Raw genomic sequence first — 12,987 nt, 5'->3', positions numbered from 1 at the left:
TACAGGTCCTTCTCAAAAAATTAGCATATAGTGTTAAATTTCATTATTTACCATAATGTAATGATTACAATTAAACTTTCATATATTATAGATTCATTATCCACCAACTGAAATTTGTCAGGTCTTTTATTGTTTTAATACTGATGATTTTGGCATACAACTCCTGATAACCCAAAAAACCTGTCTCAATAAATTAGCATATCAAGAAAAGGTTCTCTAAACGACCTATTACCCTAATCTTCTGAATCAACTAATTAACTCTAAACACATGCAAAAGATACCTGAGGCTTTTAAAAACTCCCTGCCTGGTTCATTACTCAAAACCCCCATCATGGGTAAGACTAGCGACCTGACAGATGTCAAGAAGGCCATCATTGACACCCTCAAGCAAGAGGGTAAGACCCAGAAAGAAATTTCTCAACAAATAGGCTGTTCCCAGAGTGCTGTATCAAGGCACCTCAATGGTAAGTCTGTTGGAAGGAAACAATGTGGCAGAAAACGCTGTACAACGAGAAGAGGTGACCGGACCCTGAGGAAGATTGTGGAGAAGGACCGATTCCAGACCTTGGGGAACCTGAGGAAGCAGTGGACTGAGTCTGGTGTGGAAACATCCAGAGCCACCGTGCACAGGCGTGTGCAGGAAATGGGCTACAGGTGCCGCATTCCCCAGGTAAAGCCACTTTTGAACCATAAACAGCGGCAGAAGCGCCTGACCTGGGCTACAGAGAAGCAGCACTGGACTGTTGCTAAGTGGTCCCAAGTACTTTTTTCTGATGAAAGCAAATTTTGCATGTCATTCGGAAATCAAGGTGCCAGAGTCTGGAGGAAGACTGGGGAGAAGGAAATGCCAAAATGCCTGAAGTCCAGTGTCAAGTACCCACAGTCAGTGATGGTGTGGGGTGCCATGTCAGCTGCTGGTGTTGGTCTACTGTGTTTCATCAAGGGCAGGGTCAATGCAGCTAGCTATCAGGAGATTTTGGAGCAGTTCATGCTTCCATCGGCTGAAATGCTTTATGGAGATGAAGATTTCATTTTTCAGCACGACCTGGCACCTGCTCACAGTGCCAAAACCACTGGTAAATGGTTTACTGACCATGGTATTTCTGTGCTCAATTGGCCTGCCAACTCTCCTGACCTGAACCCCATAGAGAATCTGTGGGATATTGTGAAGAGAAAGTTGAGAGACGCAAGACCCAACACTCTGGATGAGCTTAAGGCCGCTATTGAAGCATCCTGGGCCTCCATAACATCTCAGCAGTGTCACAGGCTGATTGCCTCCATGCCACGCCGCATTGAAGCAGTCATTTCTGCCAAAGGATTCCCGACCAAGTATTGAGTGCATAACTGAACATTATTATTTGATGTTTTTTTTGTTTGTTATTAAAAAACACTTTTATTTGATTGGCCGGGTGAAATATGCTAATTTATTGAGACAGGTTTTTTGGGTTATCAGGAGTTGTATGCCAAAATCATCAGTATTAAAACAATAAAAGACCTGACAAATTTCAGTTGGTGGATAATGAATCTATAATATATGAAAGTTTAATTGTAATCATTACATTATGGTAAATAATGAAATTTAACACTATATGCTAATTTTTTGAGAAGGACCTGTATATATATGTATATATATATATATATATATATATATATTTATTTATTTATTTTTTATTTTTTATTAATTAATTTTTTTATGAGTTATATTGGATCACACTTTGCTTTCACCTATTAAGGGACTTATTATTTGGTTACTGGGTCTGCCAATACCATGAAATATTTCATATGTCCTGTTATGCGTACAGATTTATTGTTTTTATATTGCTTTTAAATTGTTGCCATAAGGATTATGTAATAAAGGCATTTTTTGATATAATACCTGGATTGGGTTTTCTCTGGCAGTCCATAGCTTGGTTGATTGGGTTCTTCTCCCTACTTGGTGGTGGTGGTCACCGACTTACATAGAGCACCGTGATTAGTTGATATTATTATCAATTGTTTTTGATTATGCGGAAATGTTGTTAGTGATCTATGGTGTCTCTGTGTTTTAACATTATACAAGATTTTACACGCATGTAGAATACGCCGGAGAAAAAATACGGTGATGTGAGCTGTCCCACAGATTAACACTGGTCCGAGGGCTATGCGATGTTTTCTCACATAGCACTCGTCTGTATTCTACGGTAGTGTACACCCGGCTTTAGAATGTGAATCAAAGAAATTGTGCCTATATTATTTGTTTTATAAAATACAGAAGAGATACAAGACGCACAGTAAAGAGCTTGGCACATTTATCAAACTCCTCTACACTTTTCTCTAAAGTCTTGAGGGTTTCAGACAGACGTCATTAATCTTGCAGAACTGAACAACGTCTAGAAACTGAAATCTGTCACATTTTAAAATCATTGCAGGCAAGAAGTAAGATTCTGATGGATTGTTTGGTTCATAAAACCTATTTTAAAGTATGTTATTAGGCTATTTTACATTAATAGAGAAGAGATAGTTGAGGATTGATCTCAGACATCCATCCATATTTCCTCTCATCTAAGAGAAATGGGCTGATTATGCTAATAATAACACTCATCCGATTTTCTCAAATGAGAAGAAGGTGAGGAACTAAATGTCTCCATCTCCATTCTGTCAGTCCATGAAAATCGAACTGCACTCGGATGTCATTCAAGTGCAGTCCAGTGTTCTCCATGGACTCATTGACTTGCATGGCCAAGTGTGAAGCAATAATTGGATCAAACTCGGGTATGCTGTTATTTTTCTGATGTTTGTGGATTTGCACTCAGACCGAACATACGGCCATGTGCACCAGCGCTAAATAGCATTCATTATTAATGACCATTTTTTCCAACATATGCATTTCCCTTATAAACTACCATTGATTAAATTGTTTTATGTTTTTTTAGCTCTTTAGACAACCATTGCCAAGTTTCCCAATGCATTCTCTAAAAATAATATACATTTTCTTAGAACTAAAACACTTACTCGATCATCATCTGTTAGCCGCTTTGTTATGTGCGGCACACTCCTCCGTGACCTCCTTGGATGTGCTGACAGTCTGAATAAATAGTGATTTTCAAGAGATCCAATCTGTAAAAAAAAATAAATAGATACATACAGATAGAATGAAATTAAAAGTGGCAGTAATCATTATTCACACATGTGAGCAATAATGCAGCATTGGTGCCATCTCATGTGATATCTCTAAGTGGATGACGTTGGTTGCATTGCGCGTCCTCTATCCACATCTGTTTCTATGCATTCATCAGTTTTGCTAGCCACAGGCAAGCAATGCTAGACAATTATACAGTATGCTATCTCCGAAGAAAGTGTTATTTCCTCCATATTCATATAAAACCAATTAGTCATTCCGCACTATGCTGACATCATGGCTTTATGAGAGGAGAGTCATTTAATGGAACGGATACATTACAGCACAATGGATGATTGGCATTTGCTTTCTGACTCATGAGCAAAGCTCATTTCTTAAATTCTTCTTCTACTTAGCTGCGGCTGATGGACTTTGGCTATTCAGAATCCTCATTTCAGTGAATTACAAGGACAAGCACAGAAAATTAACAAGTGGTCTTCTATGGGGTGATCTGCTTTCTTTTGGAAAGGTTTCCCTGTTTATTAATATAAAAAAAAAAATCACACAGTTCTGCTATTGACAGAGTTCAGACTGAAAAAGCAGTGAATACAGGACAATAACATTAAAGTATTGTGTACATTGTCTGTTTGGCCTCCTTCACATGTACGTGTCTCTAGTACGTGTGGTATTCGTTTTCACACATACCGGAGACAAGTGTACACATGTACCCATTATAACTTAAAGGGCTGTGTGTTCATGTGACCCACACGTAGGCATAGCCATTTTTTTTTCCACAGCACGGATGACAAGGCAGATTAAAAGTCTATGGGTCCGTGTAAACACGTACAGCACACGGATGACATCCGTGTCACATCCGTGTGTTGTCCGTGTGATAAGGAGCCACGCATACAAGGATTGGAATAAGGAGCCATGCAGACAAGGATGGGAAAAAGGAACCATGCAGACAAGGATGGGAATAAGGAGCCATGTACACAAGGATGGGAATAAGGAGCCATGCAGACAAGGACGGGAATAAGGAGCCATGTACATAAGGACGGGAATAAGGAGCCATGCATACAAGGATGGGGATAAGGAGCCATGCATACAAGGATGGGAATAAGGAGCCATGCATACAAGGATGGGGATAAGGAGCCATGTACACAAGGATGGGAATAAGGAGCCATGCATACAAGGATGGGAATAAGGAGCCATGCATACAAGGATGGGAAAAAGGAGCCATGTATACAAGGATGGGAATAAGGAGCCATGCATACAAGGATGGGAATAAGGAGCCATGCATACAAGGATGGGGATAAGGAGCCATGCATACAAGGATGGGAATAAGGAGCCATGCATACAAGGATGGGGATAAGGAGCCATGCAGACAAGGATGGGGATGAGGAGCCATGCATACAAGGATGGGAATAAGGAGCCATGCATACAAGGATGGGGATAAGGAGCCATGCAGACAAGGATGGGAAAAAGGAGCCAGGTATACAAGGATGGGGATAAGGTGCCATGCAGACAAGGATGGCAATAAGGAGCCAGGTACACAAAGACGGGAATAAGGAGCCATGCATACAAGGATGGGAATAATGAGTCATGCATTCAAAGATGGGAATAAGGATCCATGCATACAAGGACGGGAATAAGGAGTCATGCATGTAAGGATGGGAATAAGGAGCCATGCATACAAGGATGGAGATAAGGTACTACCTTATCTCCATCCTTGTATGCATGACTACCTTAAAGGTAGTCATGCATACAAGGATGGGAATAAGGAGCCATGCAGACAAGGATGAGAATAAAGAGCCATGCATACAGGGATGGGAATAAAGAGCCATGCATGCAACGATAGGGATAAGGAGCCATGCATGCAAGGATGGGCATAAGGAGCCATGCAGACAAGGATGGGAATAAGGAGCCATGCAGACAAGGATGGGGATAAGAAGCCATGTATGCAAGGTTGGGGATAAGGAGCCATGCATACAAGGATGGGAATAAGGAGCCATGCAGACAAGGATGGGGATAAGGAGCCATGCATGCAAGGATGGGGATAAGCAGCCATGCATGCAAGGATGGGGATAAGGAGCCATGCATACAAAGATGGGAATAAGGAGCCATGCAGACAAGGATGGGAATAAGGAGCCATGTATACAAGGACAGGAATAAGGAGCCATGCATACAAGGATGGGAATAATGAGTCATGCATTCAAAGATGGGAATAAGGATCCATGCATACAAGGACGGGAATAAGGAGTCGTGCATGTAAGGATGGGAATAAGGAGCCATGCATACAAGGATGGAGATAAGGTAGTCATGCATACAAAGATGGGAATAAAGAGCCATGCAGACAAGGATGAGAATAAATAGCCATGCATACAGGGATGGGAATAAGGAGCCATGCATGCAACGATAGGGATAAGGAGCCATGCATGCAAGGATGGAGATAAGGAGCCATGCAGACAAGGGTGGGAATAAGGAGCCATGCAGAAAAAGATGTGGATAAGGAGCCATGAATGCAAGGATGGGGATAAGGAGCCATGCAGACAAGGATGGGAATAAGGAGCAATGCATACAAGGATGGGAATAAAGAGCCATGAATGCAAGGATGGGAAAAAGGAGCCATGCATACAAGGATGGGAATAGGGAGCCATGCAGACAAGGATGGGGATAAGGAGCCATGCAGACAAGGATGGGGATAAGGAGCCATGCATGCAAGGATGGGGATAAGGAGCCATGCATACAAGGATGGGAATAAGGAGCCATGCAGACAAGGATGGGAATAAGGAGCTATGCAGACAAGGATGGGGATAAGGAGCCATGCATGCAAGGATGGGGATAAGGAGCCATGCATACAAAGATGGGAATAAGGAGCCATGCATACAAGGATGGGAATAAGGAGCCATGCATACAAGGATGGGAATAAGGAGCCATGTATACAAGGATGGGATTAAGGAGCCATGCAGACAAGGACGGGAATAAGGAGCCATGTATACAAGGATGGGGATAAGGAGTCATGCATACAGGGATGGGAATAAGGAGTCATGCATACAGGGATGGGAATAAGGAGCCATGTATACAAGGATGGGATTAAGGAGCCATGCAGACAAGGACGGGAATAAGGAGCCATGTATACAAGGATGGGGATAAGGAGTCATGCATACAGGGATGGGAATAAGGAGTCATGCATACAGGGATGGGAATAAGGAGCCATGCAGACAAGGATGAGAATAAAGAGCCGTGCATACAGGGATGGGAATAAGGAGCCATGCATACAAGGATGGGAATAAGGAGCCATGCATACAAGGATGGGAACAAGGAGCCATGCATACAAGGATGGGGATAAGGAGCCATGTATGCAAGGTTTGGGGATAAGGAGCCATGTACACAAGGATGGCAATAAGGAGCCACGCATACACGGATGGGATTAAGGAGCCATGCATACAAGGATGGGATTAAGGAGCCATGCATACAAGGATGGGAATAAAGAGCCGTGCATACATGGATGGGAACAAGGAGCCATGCATACAAGGATGGGAATAAAGAGCCGTGCATACAGGGATGGGAATAAGGAGCCATGCAGACAAGGATGAGAATAAGGTGCCATGCATACAAGGATGGGAATAAGGAGCCATGCAGACAAGGATGGGATTAAGGAGCCATGCATACAAGGATGGGAATAAAGAGCCGTGCATACAGGGATGGGAATAAGGAGCCATGCAGACAAGGATGAGAATAAGGTGCCATGCATACAAGGATGGGAATAAGAAGCCATGCAGACAAGGATGGGAACAAGGAGCCATGCATACAAGGATGGGAATAAAGAGCCATGAATGCAAGGATGGGAATAAGAAGCCATGCAGACAAGGATGGGGATGAGGAACCATGCATACCATGATGGGGATGAGGGGACAATGTATACCAGGCTTATTCTCGAGTCAATACGTTTTCCCAGCTTTTCGTTGCAAAATTAGGTGCCTCGTCTTATACTCGGGTCGGTTTATACACGAGTAGTATATGGTAGTTAGGATTTGGTCAGTATTTTACCACAGTATTTGTAATCAGAGGAAAGCTCTTATAATAGAAACACGCCACCACTTCTGTATTTATCACCCACTCCTGAATTTGGCTAACAAATGCTGATGTAAAATACTGACCAAATACCAAACATATGAACATGGCCTAAATTTGGCAGTGCAAGTCTGTGTCCATGAAAAAATCTGACAGCATTCAGATACCATCCGAGTGCTGCATGCTTTTCACTGAGATAGGAGAAGCTTTTTTTTCACATTAGTGAAAATATCTGATGAAACCGAAGAAAATTATTGATGAAACTCGGTCCGTTTTTCTCATACGTAGGAAAATCCCCCTGACATCTGAATGAGGCCTAAAATGTCTAAAATAATCCTTTTAATTTGATTATTTTGGAATTTGGGCAAAATTGTGATACAATCCGTATGGCCGATGTACAGTTAGGTCCACATATATTTGGACAGTGACACAAGTTTTGGCATTTTATCCGTTTACCAAAACATATTCAAGATACTGTTGCATAATCATTATGGGCTTAAAAGTGAAGACTCACAGCTTTATTTAGAGGGTATTCACATCCTAATTGGAGTAAAGGTTTAGGAATTATAGCTCTTTAGTATTAGTGTACCATCCAAAACTTAGTGGTTAAAGTGCCAGTGCAAGTGTGCAAAAGGTATAAGAGGTATCACTGTCAAAGGGTTAATACAAAAAAATATGTATGAGACTGAGATCAGCTGTTGTAAGCAAGGACGCCACCTGCATGTGTGGGTGAATACTGGGCTCAGGCTGCCGCTGTCAGACATCCCTCCTCCCCGACGTACATTTCAGAAATCCTTCTTCAGGATTGAAGAAACATAAGTCGTTGATTTTTAATAAATATCAAGAGTAGCTCACGACTTTGTTGAAGTTTTCAATTGTGTCCCTCTGTCAGTTTGACATCCCTGATCTCTATTTACCATAAAGAGAAGACTTCATGTGAGCAAATACAGAGGGTTCACCACAAGGTGTAAACAATTAAACAGCCTTAAAAATAAGACTAGATTAGACTTGCCAAAAAACAAATGTAAGGCCAGTCTCACACGTTCAGATAATTCGGGTACCGGAGAAAATGGTACCGGAGTTATCCGTGTCCGTGTGTCCGTGTGCTCACATGGCACATCAGTGTGGCACACGGGCGGCAGCCGCGTGCCGCCCATGTGCCGCCTGAGGACCACACGGACCGTGCAGGAGAGACATCGCTACAGTAAGCACTGTCCCCAGCGTGTGGTGCTGAAGGCGGCATTTATCTCTTGTCCCCTGCAGCGCTCGCAGGAAAGTAGAGATGAAAAATCTATTTTTTATTTTTTTTTTCGTTAAAAATAAAGTTTGGGGTCACCTCCCGCCTCGCACCCCCCGTGCGCCCGCCCGCTTGCAGAGAAATACTCACCCAGCTCCTGCGATACCTCCTCTCAGCACCGGCAGCCTGTCCTGTGTGAGCGGTCACGTGGTACCGCTCATTACAGTGATGAATATGCGGCTCCACCCCTATGGGATCTCACCAGATCTCAGCCCCATTGTGCAGTTTCTCACATGCCTAAGACTCAATTTAAGGCAGAAAGACCCACAAACAAGCAACAACTCAAATTAGCTTCAGTAAAAGCCTGAGAAAGTATCACAAGGAGGAAACCCAGTGTTTGGTGACGTCCATGGGTTCCAGAATTCAAGTAGTCATTGACTGCAAAGGATTCTTTACAGATTATTAAAAATGAGTATTTCATTTATGATAAAGTTAATTTGTCCAATTACTTTTGATCCCAAGAAATGAGGAGTCTTTGTAGAAAAATGGTTGCAGTTCCTAAATGTTTCATGGGATATTTCTGTTCAACCCCTTTAGTTATACCTGTAAGTATCCACTTCAAATGCATCTCAGTTGTTTAATTTTAAATCCAAAATAGTGTCATGCAGAGCTGAAATCACGGAGATTCGGTCATTGTCCAGATCTCTCTCTCTCTCTCTCTCCTAAGAAGCAGCCCTGACAAAATCTCAAAAAGGATAGTCTATAGTATACATACCCTAAATGTTCCATATAGAAAATACTGTGCAATCATATACTAAGCAATCACACCCCATTAGTTGGTAGGCAGTGAGTGGTTGTATCATCAGTATTTTGCACCTGTATTGTCGCCATATAGAAAATACGCCTGCATACGCAGATATAATAACAATAATTTGCTTACTCGGTGAACATTCTGCATGTGGACTCCTGTGGACAAAGTTCAGCCATGTTTACCATGTCTATCAATAACACAAATTCAGTCTATATTGACAAAAGACTGGAGCAAATAGATCCTACCAGTGCAGTGATACAGCTGATGGAAAGCAAAAGGGAGCTTTAGAAAATTAGATAATGGCAAAACATATAATCTACCTCACATGATAAATGCCCTGAATGCCTTGCCTTGAACTTATCATGAGATCGCTCCTACTCAGTCTAGTCTAGGCATATTTAAGGTCACATAGGCTGCTGCAGATTGCCGAAAGCAACTCTATCCAGGCTGCAAGCACTCCAAGTATCATACAACTTCTGGAACCCCATATGTGCTGCACCTGGAGGTGTAAATATGTATATAGTGTCAATAAGTAGATTATTCTCACCTACTTTTTTATCTCCATAAATAAAGCTTTTTGGGTGCATCCTCTGACTTTATGGCCTGCCACCTTGAACATATTCTATTTATGATGCTGAGAAAAAAATGTAAAGTGGGTGTTCACCTGATGGAGTCGTGTATAACACAACCACTATACAGTTATATGAAAAAGTTTGGGCACCCCTATTAATCTTAAGCTTAATGTTTTATAAAAATTGTTTTTTTTGCAACAGCTATTTCAGTTTCATATATCTAATAACTGTTGGACACAGTAATGTTTCTGCCTTGAAATGAGGTTTATTGTACTAACAGAAAATGTGCAATCTGCATTCAAACAAAATTTGACAGGTGCATAAGTATGGGCAGTGCACCCTTATAATTTTCTTGTTTTAAATACTCCTACCTACTTTTTACTGACTTACTAAAGCACTTTTTTTGGTTTTGTAACCTCATTGAGCTTTGAACTTCATAGCTAGGTGTATGCAATCATGAGAAAAGCTACTTAAAGTGGCCACTTGCAAGTTGTTCTCCTGTTTGAATCTCCTCTGAAGAGTGGCATATGGGCTCCTCAAAACAACTGTCAAATGATCTGAAAACAAAGATTATTCAACATAGTTGTCTCAGAGATTTAACCTGTCAATTTCCACTGTGAGGAACATAGTAAGGAAATGGAAAAACACAGGTACAGTTCTTGTTAAGGCCAGAAGTGGCAGGCCAAGAAAAACATCAGAAAGGCAGAGAAGAAGAATGGTGAGATCAGTCAAGGACAATCCTCAGACCATCTCCAGAGATCTGCAGCATCAACTTGCTGCAGATGGTGTCACTGTGCATCGGTCAACTATACAAAGCACTGTGTTTTTTTGCCGCCATGCATAACGCCTTTTTGTATTACCAAACAACTCAATCTTGGTTTCATGAGTCCACAGGACCTTCTTACAAAAAGAAATTGGCTTCTCCAAATGTGCTTTTGCATACCTCAGCCGACTCTGTTTGTGGCGTGCTTGCAGAAATGGCTTCTTTCGCATCACTCTCCCATACAGCTTCTCCTTGTGCAAAGTGCGTTGTATAGTTGACCGATGCACAGTGACACCATCTGCAGCAAGTTGATGCTGCAGATCTCTGGAGGTGGTCAGAGAATTGTCCTTGACTGATCTCACCATTCTTCTTCTCTGCCTTTCTGATGTTTTTCTTGGCCTGCCACTTCTGGCCTTAACAAGAACTGTACCTGTGTTCTTCCATTTCCTTACTATGTTCCTCACAGTGGAAATTGACAGGTTAAATCTCTGAGACAGCTTTTTGTATCCTTCCCCTGAACAACTATGTTGAATAATCTTTGTTTTCAGATCATTTGACAGTTGTTTTGAGGAGCCCATGATGCCACTCTTCAGAGGAGATTCAAACAGGAGAACAACTTGCAAGTGGCCACTTTAAGTAGCTTTTCTCATGATTGCATACACCTAGCTATGAAGTTCAAAGCTCAATGAGGTTACAAAACCAAAAAAAGTGCTTTAGTAAGTCAGTAAAAAGTAGGTAGGAGTATTTAAAACAAGAAAATGATAAGGGTGCCCATACTTATGCACCTGTCAAATTTTGTTTGAATGCAGATTGCACATTTTCTGTTAGTACAATAAACCTCATTTCAAGGCAGAAACATTACTGTGTCCAACAGTTATTAGATATATGAAACTGAAATAGCTGTTGCAAAAAAAACAATTGTTGTAAAACATTAAGCTTAAGATTAATAGGGGTGCCCAAACTTTTTCATATAACTGTATTTGCCGTATATCAGCCGCTGCGGTATCCACAAGAATCAAACATAGTGTAGTATTAGGATAGTGGATTTTCTCTGCTGAAATTCCAGTAACGAACCCACAAGCCAGAGGATGATTCAAGGTGGTTTATTTGTCAACGTGTTTCAAAGACGCCAGATGGATTTGAAACGCATTCACCGCTCTAAAATGTGCAGTTTTACATTATTCGCGGGGTCTGGTAGGGACAGAAGCCAGTCAGTGTCTGGTGTGACCACCATTTGCCTCACACAGTGCAACACATCTCCTTGGCAGAGAGTTGATCAGGTTGTTGATTGTGGCCTGCGGAATGTTGGTCCAGTCCTCTTCAAGGGCTGTGCGAAGTGTTTGCATGTCTGAGCAGGAAGTATGAGAGAGGGGGAAGGTTGGAGATGTTCACACTGGTAGTATAGATGGATCCGTTGCTGTAGTTAAAAACCAGTGGGTGCAGTACTTGCTGGTCATTGCAGCTGACAGAGAAAAAACAAGGGTAGTTTACAGCACAACCAACCGGATAAAAGATGTACCGTAAGTTTATTGAATCAGGTTAAAAGTCCGTAAAAGTTAAAAACCTCAACATCTTACGCGTTTCTGGCATACTTAGACGCCCTTAATCATAAGTTATGCAGGAAACTATCCTAGTTTTTTCCCCTCTTTGCATGGACAGCATACTCACCGGACATGTCACCCATTGATAATGGGGTGCTCTGGATCGGCGTATGCCACAGCGTGTTCAAGTTCCTGCCAATATCTAACAATTTTGCATAGCCAGCTGATCAACTCTGTGCAAAGGAGATGTGTTCCACTGTGTGAGGCAAATGGTGATCACACCAGATAATGACTGGTTCTCTGACCCCCTCGGATGTCCCAATACTGTAAAACTGCACATTTTAGTGATGCCTTTTATTGGGGCCACCCTAAGACACACCTGTGCAATAATCATGCGTCTAATCAGCATCTGGATATGATAATCATGTGTCTAATCAGCATCTTGATATGCAGCACCTGTGAGGCGGATGGATTATCTTGCATCTCGGCAAAGACGTTCGCATTAAACTTAATAATAATTCTGGAAAATATATGGCTTATATTTCTATTTTTAGTAATTATTGAAAAAAAAATAAACTGCAATTTTCTAAACTGTAGGAAAATAGAAATATATAGGTTTAAAAACTCCATCTTACAATAATAATATTTGATTTTACTTTGTGAAGATTAAACAAACAGCAGCAAGATGCAACCAAATATGTTGGCACCTGGTAAATACATGAAAAGCAAATACTTCATTCCTTGCTCAAATACCTAGAGAACATAATTGCAAGACAGAGAGTGTTAAAGAATACCTGTTGTTTTAATTTGTATCTCATAAATCAAAAATATTTGTGAAAATAAGAAACGTCGCAATATAACTGAGAAGATAAATCTGCTTCTTTCTTCTTCT

The 12,987-nt window shown here is 41.4% G+C and overlaps 1 protein-coding gene across 2 annotated transcripts in view; it reads right to left on the bottom strand.

Annotated features, from left to right (window-relative positions):
- PCSK1 (proprotein convertase subtilisin/kexin type 1) overlaps positions 1-12,987 on the bottom strand; it is a 122,742-nt gene that overhangs the window by 59,174 nt on the left and 50,581 nt on the right. For both annotated transcript variants that reach the window (XM_077289473.1, XM_077289464.1), the window contains one exon: positions 2,992-3,096. In XM_077289473.1, coding sequence (XP_077145588.1) covers positions 2,992-3,096 — 105 coding nt within the window. The remainder of the gene's footprint in view (positions 1-2,991; positions 3,097-12,987) is intronic.

This window comes from Ranitomeya variabilis, chromosome 1 (assembly GCF_051348905.1).
Source record: "Ranitomeya variabilis isolate aRanVar5 chromosome 1, aRanVar5.hap1, whole genome shotgun sequence".
NCBI lineage: Eukaryota > Metazoa > Chordata > Amphibia > Anura > Dendrobatidae > Ranitomeya > Ranitomeya variabilis.
The sequence above is the reverse complement of the archived record's forward strand: the minus strand, read 5'-3'. Positions and strand labels throughout refer to the sequence as shown.